The 12,769-nt window shown below is 38.5% G+C and overlaps 1 protein-coding gene across 3 annotated transcripts in view; it reads left to right on the top strand.

Moving 5' to 3' along the window:
- abcf1 (ATP-binding cassette, sub-family F (GCN20), member 1) overlaps nt 1-12,769 on the top strand; it is a 31,437-nt gene that overhangs the window by 18,117 nt on the left and 551 nt on the right. For all 3 annotated transcript variants that reach the window (XM_062435346.1, XM_062435348.1, XM_062435347.1), the window contains 9 exons: nt 3,036-3,160; nt 4,328-4,440; nt 4,537-4,711; nt 8,607-8,681; nt 8,979-9,049; nt 9,130-9,162; nt 11,068-11,236; nt 11,325-11,389; nt 11,472-11,544. In XM_062435346.1, the coding sequence (XP_062291330.1) occupies nt 3,036-3,160; nt 4,328-4,440; nt 4,537-4,711; nt 8,607-8,681; nt 8,979-9,049; nt 9,130-9,162; nt 11,068-11,236; nt 11,325-11,389; nt 11,472-11,544 (899 nt within the window). The remainder of the gene's footprint in view (nt 1-3,035; nt 3,161-4,327; nt 4,441-4,536; nt 4,712-8,606; nt 8,682-8,978; nt 9,050-9,129; nt 9,163-11,067; nt 11,237-11,324; nt 11,390-11,471; nt 11,545-12,769) is intronic.

Below are 12,769 nucleotides of genomic sequence, written 5' to 3' on the forward strand. Positions count from 1 at the left end.
TTAAAAGTAACGAGTGGTCCACTGTGTCAAATGCCTTAGATAGGTCAACAATAAGAGCAGCACAGACCAGTCTTTATCTAAAGCATGGACAATATCGTTGACAACTTTAGTTGTTGCTGTCAAAGTGTTGTGTGCAGACTTATAGCCAGACTGATGAAGATTTAAAATATTAAAAGTAGATAAAAACATTTGCAAAAGACTATTAATATTTTAGCCAAACAATGCAGTTTAAAGATTGGGTGATAATTATTTAAGTGGTTCACAGGACCACCTTTGTGCAATGGAGAAATGAAAGCTCCACACAGTTGGATTACTTCCAGTCATTAAAGTTAAATTTTAAAAAAAGCATCAGTTATAACAAGAGCAGCTAGTAGTAAAAGTAGTGGGTCCAACTGATCAGCCCCGGTAGACTTTTAAGGACCAAGGGCTTCAAATACTTTCTGACCAGAGAAGGCCCTAAACGACAAACTACAGGGCCTAGAGCTAACTGAGATAGTAGGAGCATCACAAACCGAGTCAATAGCTGATAAACCAGATTTCTCAAAGAAATAACTTGCAGCAACAAAGTGCTTATTAAAGGCATCACACTGTTCTTGTTTGTCAGACATTTTGGAAGACTCAGTAGTTACTCGGTTTGGTAATATTGAAGTGTGACAATTAGATAAGGTCTTAACAGTCTTCCAAAAGTTTGCTGGATTTCCACTACAATCGGATAGGGAAGAAAGATAATAAGATGTTTTGGCCTTACGAATCATAGCAAGACACTGATTGCGCAGTCGGTGAAAATCCTGCCAATTAGATCTCAAGCCAGAGGCACGTGCTTTGCTCAAGGTAGTATCTCTTAACATCTTTGAGATACACTATATTGCCAAAAGTATTGGGTCACCTGCCTTGACTCGCATATGAACTTAAGGGTTTAATATGACGTCGGTCCACCCTTTGCAGCTATAACAGCTTCAACTCTTCTGGGGAAGGCTTTCCACAAGGTTTAGGAGTGTTTATGGGAATTTTTGACCATTCTTCCAGAAGCGCATTTGTGAGGTCACACACTGATGTTGGACGAGAAGGCCTGGCTCTCAGTCTCCACTCTAATTCATCCCAAAGGTATTCTATCGGGTTGAGGTCAGGACTCTGTGCAGGCCAGTCAAGTTCATCCACACCAAACTCTCTCATCCATGTCTTTATGGACCTTGCTTTGTGCACTGGTGCACAGTCATGTTGGAACAGGAAGGGGCCATCCCCAAACTGTTCTAACAAAGTTGGGAGCATGGAATTGTCCAAAATGTCTTGGTATGCTGAAGCAGTCAGAGTTCCTTTCACTGAAACTAAAGGGCCAAGCCCAGCTCCTGAAAAACAACCCCACACCATAATCCCCCCTCCACCAAACTTTACACTTGGCACAATGCAGTCAGACAAGTACCGGTCTCCTGGCAACCGCCAAACCCAGACTCATCCATCAGATCGCCAGATGGTGAAGCGGGATTCATCACTCCAGAGAACGTGTCTCCACTGCTCTAGAGTCCAGTGGCAGCGTGCTTTACACACTTGCATCTGACGCTTTGCATTGCACTTGGTGATGTATGGCTTGGATGCAGCTGCTCGGCCATGGAAACCCATCCCATGAAGCTCTCTATGCACTGTTCTTGAGCTAATCTGAAGGCAACTGACCCCGCTCCGTCATTTTACGTGGCCTACCACTTCGTGGCTGAGTTGCTGTCGTTCCTAATCACTTCCACTTTGTTATAATACCACTAACAGTTGACTGTGGAATATTTAGGAGCAAGGAAATTTCACGACTGGACTTGTTGCACAGGTGGCATCCTATCACAGTACCACGATGGAATTCACTGAGCTCCTGAGAGCGACCCATTCTTTCACAAATGTTTGTAGAAACAGTCTGCATGCCTTGGTGCTTGATTTTATACACATGTGGCCATGGAAGTGATTGGAACACTTGATTTCAATTATTTGGATGGGTGAGTGAATACTTTTGGCAATATAGTGTATCTGAGGTGAACCACCGATTACTTCTATTTTTTACTCCAAGGGCCGGATTTACTAAGATCCCAAATAAAGGGTACTACATTGCGCACAGTGCAATAGATTGCACGTTTATTTTGTGTGCGTTTTGTGGGTGATCTACTAAGAATAACTGCTTAAATGAAAACAGATGCAACAGGGTGGAGACAGCAGTATTTAAATGTATTGAGCTATAACAAAAACAAAAAGTACCAGAAAAACTCACATAAGGGAGAGTATTTGTGACAAAGTCAATGTTAGTAAAACCAAAAATATTCTACTCCAGAAATATTAACACGGGTGGTAAAAATCCGTCCTTTGCGTATTCTGTCATTGTTCCTCCGTCTCCTCTCTACAGTAACAGCAGTCATCTGTGCACAGTCGGTTAAAACCTGCCCAGGAAAAGTATTATTTATATATCAGCTACCGTCAGCAAAATTACCTGCGAGTTTGGTAAATCACACTGCATGTGCTAAAAAACATATTTGCAAAACACCACTAGCTTTAAACTTATGATTAAATGATTAGTCAATCATACAAATATTACTCCAAATTATCTGGTTCCAGCTTTTCAAATGAGGATATTTTCCAGTTTCTCTAGTCTTCTATGATAGTAAACCTAAAATCTTTGGGTTGTGGATTGTTGGTGGGGACAAAATAAGGTAGCATCTTGGGCTTAGGGAGTGTTTGTTTTTTCCCCACAATTTACATATATGGACAAAACGATTAGGAAATAATCTAAAGATGAATGAAAATAATTCAATAAAAATCACTATGCAGTCCTTAACAGTTTGCAGCCCCACTAACAGAGCAGCGTTATATCTGATTGAACTTTGACGTGAAAACGGCAAACTATTTTAGTCTTGTTTATGGATCTGTTTCAATATGCTACACACATCTCAGTCATATAACTGCAGGGTGAAAAAGGCTAATTATTTGATGTAGCTGTCTGATAGTTACAAGAGATTTCCTGACTTATCCTTTAAATAGACTGATGATCTGTTTTATTCCTACAGCTACCTTCAAGGCTGGAAGAAAACTCTTCTCATAGTTTCCCACGACCAGAGTTTCCTTGATGAAGTGTGTACAGATATAATCCACTTAGACAACCAGAAACTCTACTATTACAGAGGGAACTACTGTAAGTATGGAGTGGAGTGTATTGTTATACATTAGAAGGTTTTTTTCTAGCCATTTTATTACTTATTTTTGTAGTGCTCTTACAGTTAATATAATAGGAATATGATGAAATGAATAATAACTGTGTTCTGTAATTTCTCAAGAAATTGTGTGTGTGAGAGCTGTTGGCTGCTACTCCAGCTGTAATGTTTTGAAATCTTGTAGCACCACCTACAAGTGAAATTGTATCAAAGGCTACAGACTTGTTCAGCATCCCCATCTGCACAACATTGCTGAATTTGGTTACCATCAGATATTACATTTAAGAGATATGGCAGTTATTAAGCAGTATGGTGGTGTTTCAATAATGGCCACAAGGTGGGGTTATTGGTGCCATAGTTCAGTATGTTGTGCAGATTCTCAAGTTTGATTTCAACAGAATTGCAGAAATATCATGTTATAATTTTACTTTAGCAACCTCTGTGGGTAAAACAAATGAAATGTTACACACTTGTGTAATGTGACTTTATGTGCAACATACCCACATTTGATTGAAATCCAATTCAGTGTTGAAGAGTTATGGCCACTTGGGTGCATCAGGCCACACCCCAAGAACTTTGATAACCAATTACAGACAAATCTTAAGTGGTGTCCAAAAATGAACTAATAGGTTTTGTTCGGCATCATTTACACATTGTATATACCAAGTTTGGTGAAGATTAGAAGAAATATGTGCCAACAGAAGCAAAAAAAGGTTTTATGAATAGGAATTGGGCATGGCCTATATCAATCCACTCGGCATCATCCAAGGAACACACTGCAAATATTGTATTGATAGGCTTCACAGTACATGAGTTATTAACCATAACTTTTAGTTTTTGAGAAATAACATAAAATCATTCAAACATGCTACAGTAAAGAAAAGTAGTAGTACATCTCAAGCATACATCTCCTTAAGGAGATTTCCTGACGTTGCCATTTTGACGTTCAAAGTTTGTATAACAAATTAAACAGAAGTAGTTAGACGCCAAAAAAAGAGCAAGATATTAGATAAGATAACATAATAGCTCTCACACAATTACAGAAGAAATAACAGAACAGGAACAGTCAGGGTGAGAGACTCAAAGCTAAGTTCTAACAGGAGAGATCTTTCTTTGCATTATCTTGTGCTTTCTTTGGCTTTCCCAAGTGACCTTCAAGAAGATGTATGTGCAGAAACAAAAAGAACTCCAGAAACAATACGACAAACAGGAGAAGAAACTTAAGGATTTGAAGGCTGGTGGCAAGTCCACCAAACAGGCTGTGAGTATAACTGTTCAGCTCCCTGAATAAGCCCCCACCAAAAAACGGAAGTATGAAACAACACATTTTTGCGGGTTTTTATAATGTGTCCCTCAGGAGAAGCAGACTAAGGAGGCCCTGACCAGAAAGCAACAGAAAGGCAAGAAGAAGGGAGCTCAGGAGGAGGAGAGCCAGGATGCCACAGAGCTGCTAAAGAGGCCTAAAGAGTACACAGTCAAGTTCACCTTTCCCAACCCTCCACCTCTCTCTCCACCTATACTAGGACTACACAGTAAGAAGATCATTTTTGTATGTCAAACCCCTCCTTTTTCTCGCCCTCTTTAATGGCTGACATTTCCATGTGATGCCTGTAGAAAGAAAAGACAAAACCTTATAATAGTAATAGGTCTGGTATTGTGGAAACAAGAAAAATAGTCATCCTTGTATTTTTAAGTTATTTTGAAACTTTGAAACACGCATGTCAAGAGCAAGCGGTATTGAGGCGGCACCAGTCAAACCAAATATGCAGGAAGCTTTAGCAATTTGGCCAGTGTCAACCATTCCTACGCTGAGTGTCAATGTAACTTCTATAGTCAGTTTGCATTTCTTGCAAACTCTTCTTGTTTGTCAGAAATTTTGGAAGACTCAGTAGTTACTCGGTTTGGTAATATTGAAGTGTGACAATTAGATAAGGTCTTAACAGTCTTCCAAAAGTTTGCTTGATTTCCACTACAATCGGATAGGGAAGAAAGATAATAAGATGTTTTGGCCTTACGAATCATAGCAAGACACTGATTGCGCAGTCGGTGAAAATCCTGCCAATTAGATCTCAAGCCAGAGGCACGTGCTTTGCTCAAGGTAGTATCTCTTAACATCTTTGAGATACACTATATTGCCAAAAGTATTGGGTCACCTGCCTTGACTCGCATATGAACTTAAGGGTTTAATATGACGTCGGTCCCTTTGCAGCTATAACAGCTTCAACTCTTCTGGGGAAGGCTTTCCACAAGGTTTAGGAGTGTTTATGGGAATTTTTGACCATTCTTCCAGAAGCGCATTTGTGAGGTCACACACTGATGTTGGACAAGAAGGCCTGGCTCTCAGTCTCCACTCTAATTCATCCCAAAGGTGTTCTATCGGGTTGAGGTCAGGACTCTGTGCAGGCCAGTCATACTGCGACTGCGGACTGCGTATATGGCATGCGCGCTAACCACTCGACCACCTGCACGCCCGATTGCTCCATAATTTAATATAGAACATTTAAAACTAGTCTCCAATTTTCACAGGCAGAGTTGAATGATCTGTAAGCCGCCAAAGCATGTACCAAGCAAGTAGCTGAGCAGGAGCTAGTTGTCCAATAAACACTAATTGGAGGATCAGATGTTCAGTTCCCGGCTCCTCCAGTCCACATGTTGAAGTGTCCTTACTTCATACTGAACCCCAAATTGTAAAAAGTACTTTGAGTGGTCGAAAGACCAGAAAGGCACTATATAAGTGCAGTCCGTTTAACATTGGCAATCTGAAATATAATCAACTAGTCATGCACCCTCCTGGCTCTGGTTAAGTATCCCCTAGCTATCAGTCTACAGTTACAAAATGTCACAAATCTCTAGAGAATATTTTATCACAGGTATTGTTGTGAACCTATCATGTGTGATGTTAAATGAGACAAATTCTAGCTCATTAGAAGATTTGGTCATTAATCCATATGATCAAAGATATGATGTACAGCAACTGCTTGGAGTTGGACATACATTTTCTCAACTTAAAAAGGCCCAAGGTCTTTGCAGTTACTAAGGGATCTCTCACACTAGGGCCAGTTGTTCCGTACCGTGCTGAAGCACGGATGTCCCCCCTCCCCTGTCCCCCGCTGTCCTGCACTCACATTATCCCAACCGTACCGTACTCAAGCACGGTTGCCTCCGACACATTGCGCAGAAACATATAGACAGTTTACTCTCATAAAACATGAACAGGTGTGTGTTGGCGTGCTGTGTGCCGGTAAAACACAACACAACCGATCAATTAACACAACGCAATATGATTAAAAAGTGCAAGCTTGTTCTTCTGAGTCATGCCTGTGTAGTATTCAGTACTACATACTTGTGTAAAAGCAGACGTCCTGATTCAACTCTTTACTCCAGTAAAAGTAAGACTTAGTTTAATGACTTAGAAGTCACCAAATGACTTTAATGAACTTCGTTAGTTTATATAATGCATATTTGTAAAATATGACTTTTATGAAGGTCACAGTCACAGATAATAAACTTAGCATTTCATAATTGTGGTAGCAGCGGTGCAGCAGATGTAATGAAGTCCACGCAGCACGCTGGATGCAAACTAATATTAAGCCTTCAGTCTTTTCATTATAATGTTGATGGACATAAATTGAGTTCTTTTGCCTTAATAATGATAAAATAATACACAAAATGGTTTGATTGGGAACCCATATATGCATAATGTCTCCACGTTGCATTTAGTGTTGCACTAAATGAACAGGGCTCAGCTAGTGTTGCCTTTTAAAAATCATCGATTTCCCAGGATTCCCTAGAAAATTGGCTTCTTTTCCCGGGATTTAAAATGTCTTATTTTCGGGAAAAATATTAATCCCTAGTGCGCCTGCGTGACCAAATGTACCGTGCCTAAGCACACCTCTTCCAACCGTACCGTGCCAGGGAAGTGTAACGTACTGAAGCACGGTACACTTGCACTCACACTACTCAAATAATCCGGATTTTAGGGGGCAAACGTGCTTGGGCACGGTACGATCGCCTAGTGTGAGTACGTCCTAAGAGGAGTTTAATAAATTCTCCAGTAATTTTTTAGAGCAAGGCCAAAAAAAAAGTTTTTCAACTCTCCACCTAAACATGCATAGTTATTCAAAAACTAAGACAATCTAACCCGATATCTGTCAACTTTAAATCAAACATTTTCAGTGTTGCTCTATCAGACATGGCTCACTGACTTTTGCATGATACTGATGTTGTTATCATTGATTTTCTGTCTTCTACTGTTGAGTAACTGGTAAATAGACTGTACTTATAGGACCTGATTTATTAAGATCCCAAATAAAGGGTACTACATTGCGTGCACAGTGCAATAGATTGCACGTTTAGTTTGCGTGAGTTTTGCAGGTGATCTACTAGAATAACTGTGTAAATGAAAACAGATGCAACAGACAGCAGTATTTAAATGAGGGTTTTGCGTGTCTGAATGGAGAGTTTGGACGAGCAGAAAACTGCAAGAACAAAATGAAATGTGATCAGGTTCTAGTGGAAGAGGTTAACTAATATATTGAGTTATAACAATAACTAATATTACCAGAAAAACCAACATATGGGAGAGTATTAGTGACAAAGTCAATGTTAGTAAAACCAAAAATATTCCACTCCAAAATTATTAACACAGGTGGAAAAACTCGTCCTGTGTGTATTCTGTCATTGTGCCTCCGTCTCCTCCTCTCTACAGTAACAGAAGTCATCTGCACAGTGTGCAGCAGGTTAATACCTGTCCTTCAAAGGTTTTATTTATAGATTACCTGCGAATTTGGTAAATCACAATGCGTGTGTTAAATAACATATTTACATTTTCTCCTCCCTGTATTTTGCACACTGGGGTTAAAACGTCTCATATCACATATTCATTATGACAAACGTACTAAATGGATGCTGCGTTAGAAGATAAGCTTGCACATTTTTCTGCGGGTGATGTCAAGTTTGCACACGCAAACCTTTAGTAAATCAGGCCCATATAGAGCTTTTCTATTCTTTCGACCACTCAAAGCACTTTTACACTACATGTCACATTCACCCATTCACACACGTATATGGCATGCGCTCTAACCACTCGACCACCTGCGCGCCAAATTCAGAAAAATTTGAACAATCCCATAACGATATAAATCCACATGCAACCCCATCAATTAATTTTAAACAAGAAAAAGAGCTCTACATCTATCCCATCCCAATTATGCGATAGTGTGAGTCATTTCACTAATCCTTCTGATAGAACAGATGGTTTCAATGATTTTAAAAAAAAACGTTGGTCCTTCCTCGGCTAAAAGTATAAAAAACACATATGAGACAGTCTATATGAATATCAAGTTGCAGTATCCTTGCATGAATATGTTTGACTATCCTATGTATACAGACCTTTATTCAGCCTTGCTTTGTCTAACCCTAATGTAGGTGTTGATTTTTGCTACGAGAGTCAGAAACCTCTCTTCAAGAATGTGGACTTTGGAATTGACATGGAGTCTAGGAGTAAGTATACAAGAGATATGAATTTAATTTGAGGGGAACTTTAATAATATTGACGTGTGTGAAGAAGCAGCTACAAAAACATATGTGTACCTGGAAGATTAAGCAGTTGATCCACTAGAGGGCAGATCAGGCTCAATCATCCCTGCCAACACTAGAATATCTTCTATAGAACTTCAGATGTAGCGATTTAAATAGAGATAAACATGAAAGATACAAGCAGGTCACTTCATTCTTATACCATTCCGCAATTGTGTGTGTTTCAATTCTGACATGATTTTTTTCCCTCCCTACCTCCAGTTTGCATAGTAGGACCCAATGGTGTTGGGAAGAGTACCCTGCTGCTACTGCTCACTGGGAAATTAAATCCTGTAAGTATGTTGATCATTTTGCAGTGATTAAATTATGCAAAAATGTATGATTCACTCATTGATTCTTTTTTTTTTTTCAGACTAAAGGAGAGATGAGAAAGAATCATCGTTTGGTGAGTAACTTACTGTTGATTTAAGTCTTAAATACACTCTGTGCACTGTTACAATGTGGTCACACCATGAAGTCACATTCAATTGTCCACATTAAATAGGTTGAGCCATATGCTAGCTGGCATGATGATGAGGGCTGACACAATTAGATAATTTGTTGTGAACTATTAAATGAATCAACTATTTTGACTATTAATTGTTTGAGTCATTTTTAAGGAGTGCCTTTCCAAATTCTCAGGTTCTCAGAAGTGAATATTTTCTTTTATTTTTGGGTCCTCTGTGACACAATGTCTTTGAGTTGTGAACAAAGAGATTTTTCACCATTACCTGACAATTTATGAAACACATAATTGACAAAATAATCTATATATTAATCAAAAAGAAAAATAGTCATTAGTTGCTGCCATAGTCGTGACTGTTCCAGGGATTAAAGTTCTCCATCGCTACAACGGATTTCCATCTATTGGACTGCCAAAAGGTCATATATGAGATCAGTGCAGATCCGATGAGAATTACAAAGGTATAATAATAATATATAATGTGATACTATACATTATTATCACAACAAACACACAGAACAGACATGGACAGCCTGCGATTCAATTTCCAAATATTAATAAATTGTTAAAATGGGTTTGGGAGCAAGCAGACCATTACTGCATTTAAATTACTGAGTTAAGTTGTGACAACTCTTCACTGCTGTGTCACTGCTGCATGGAGGGTTGTGTTAGCTGTGGTCGAGCGAGGTAGAGAGTGAATGAAGTGAGGGAGCGCTGACAGTAAGAAAGCCGGTGAATCAGATCAATAAAACGTTATTTTCTGATAGTTTCACAGCGGTTACGTTCAACAGCACAAATAAACTTCCCCACACACCTCCACTCAACCCTGCAGCTCAGCCTCAAACCTCTGAATCTGAAACACTGTCGTGCTGTTTAAAAAACAGCAGTAGCTTTATTTTGGTTTTGGTTGGTTCAGTATAAGGAAGCAAAGTCTTTTATGGCTATGCTGATGATCTCTGTATTAAAGAGCTGTATGGGTGGAGGAGCTGAGCCCTCAGTGTGTGCTGCTCACACAGACAGTGAACCAGGTGAAAACTGGAGGTGACAACTACCCTAGTTATGTTACTGTAAGTGCAATCAAATCTACCAGAGTAAAACACCAAGAAGAGTCATTATTGAAATACAAGCTGTTTTTCTTTTTCCTGGTCAAATAGGGATGAGCAGAAATTTGAAAAATGGTTTGATTTTCTTTTCTTTAGAATAATAAAAGATATAAAATCACTGGCAAATAGGAAAAAAACTACACGTTTTTTCATATTCTGAGACTGGATGTTGTCATCAAGGCATGAGAGCAATAAAGTTAAATAAAAAATAAAAATCCTCTCTGTGTCACCACAAAGGTCTGACGGACCGTTTGAGTTTTTATAATGTTAATAACTATTTTCTGAAGCCCATATGGAGATGAAATAAAACACACACCATTACTGAACATTTATACCTCCGACCCCCATTGTGGTTAAACAGACTGCAGTATGCCTTATTATTGCCTGTAAGCTTTTCCATTTCATTTAGAAAAGAGCAGCAATGGTTAGTGGGTGAAATATAATCTAGTTCAGCAGGAGAACAATTTGCCGTTTTCTCAGCTGTTTCCACCTTGTTTTACCTTAAATCCTAGGAAGAGGCCGCTAAAGGATTTCTATGAAAAGATAGATGGTGAACAGTTTATGACCCGGCCAGAAAAAAAAAATCAGTCAGAAGATTTCTTTTTTGCTTTAATCCCTGCACTGTTCTCAGGGCTAATCAGTGAACTGGCTGCTACCTTTCTACTTTATTCACCATTGTATACTATTTCATTTCATTAAAATGTTATTAAGGACTGAAAATAAATGTCTCTCTCTCTACATGCAGAAAGTGGGCTTTTTCAACCAGCAGTATGCTGATCAGTTGAACATGGAGGAGACGGCCACAGAGTATCTGATGAGGAACTTCAACCTTCCCTACCAGGACGGCAGGAAGTGCCTGGGACGTTTTGGACTGGAGAGCCACGCACACACCATTCAGATCTCCAAACTGTCAGGTATGAACATGAATGATCAGACATTTACATTAAACTGGCGTGAAAGAGGCATGGTATAATGTGGCATCTGGATTTGCACTCCCAACAGGTGGTCAGAAGGCCAGAGTAGTGTTTGCTGAACTTGCCTGTCGTCAGCCTGATGTTCTGATCCTGGTGAGAAACAGTAAACATTTGATCAGAAATGATGATGTACTACCTGAATGAATTCTGTGAATAACTTCTTTTCATCTTCTAGGATGAACCCACTAATAATCTGGACATTGAGTCCATTGATGCTTTATCAGAGGCCATCAATGAATATAAAGGAGGTATGTGGAGCTCTTCAGCAAGAGTGCTCATTGTTTCATGTGAGGTATCCATTTCCCAGCTCATGGATTAACAGGAACAGTGTTCTTGTTCCATTTTTATTTCAATCTTTCAGAAATTATTTTTGAAAGGAAAAAAATAGTAATTATCACTATTTATGTTGGAAGTTTGGATATTATGAACAAATACATAAACTGAAGTGTGTGTGCGCAGCTCTCCAGTCCGACAGCGATATTAGGGAGTAAAACAATTCAGATATTAATTTATCTGATAATCTTATAGATACAGAATATATACATAAATGCATGTTTTTTGCAATGATCTCTCAAATGTGGTTATCAGATGTAATGGAGGCATGGTATTTTACAGTTTAACATTAAACTTAATTGTATAAAATGTCATTAGCGCACTGAAACAGTAACCTTCACTGGGAATTTAATCATTATTATAAGTAGAACAATGCAGCATGTTTACTTGCCAAAAGACAGAAGAATGTATATATCAGTACATATTGGACAAAGTTTTGACTGGCACTATATATAGGCAGATATTTGTTGTTGTTGTTTTTTAATATAAACATATAAGGATCCCTTTAATTAGGTTCTTAAAGACTAGTGATCAACATACAGTGAGTGGGAAATTTTATGTAATGGAAACATTAATTCTAAATTCCCTTATATATAAATAATAATAATAATAATAAATCAAACTTATATAGCGCTTTATGCGGTGCTCAAAGACGCTTTACAATTTCCCTATTTAAAACTATGAAACAAATGTTTATAAGTTCTAAAAGGTTAAAAAACAAACAAACAAAAGAAGACAAAAACAAAGGTTAAAACATGACGAGTCCAGTGGTCACTGTTAAAGATCAGATAACATATTCTAGAAGCCCACTTCCACAAGAACAAAACATAACCATACTCACTCACTTACATTAAGTCAAAATGATGACATACTATATGAAAATACTACAAGACAATATTATACTGTTTTGTAATAGTAAGCCAAAGCTGAAGCGATTTAGATTTGGTACACCATGAGTTTCACAAGTTTGTTTGTTTTTTGTCATTTTCAAAAATCTTTTCTTTTACTGATGGAAATGAGCTTCCACAAACATATATACAGATTTCTATGTAATAAGCTAAGATCAGGTGCAATCAGGCCATGGATGTATTGATCAGGCTGTATGTTGGAAGTGAATAAAAACTCCAAAGATTGACATTG

The sequence above is a fragment of the Scomber scombrus genome, chromosome 16 (assembly GCF_963691925.1).
Source record: "Scomber scombrus chromosome 16, fScoSco1.1, whole genome shotgun sequence".
Classification (NCBI taxonomy): domain Eukaryota; kingdom Metazoa; phylum Chordata; class Actinopteri; order Scombriformes; family Scombridae; genus Scomber; species Scomber scombrus.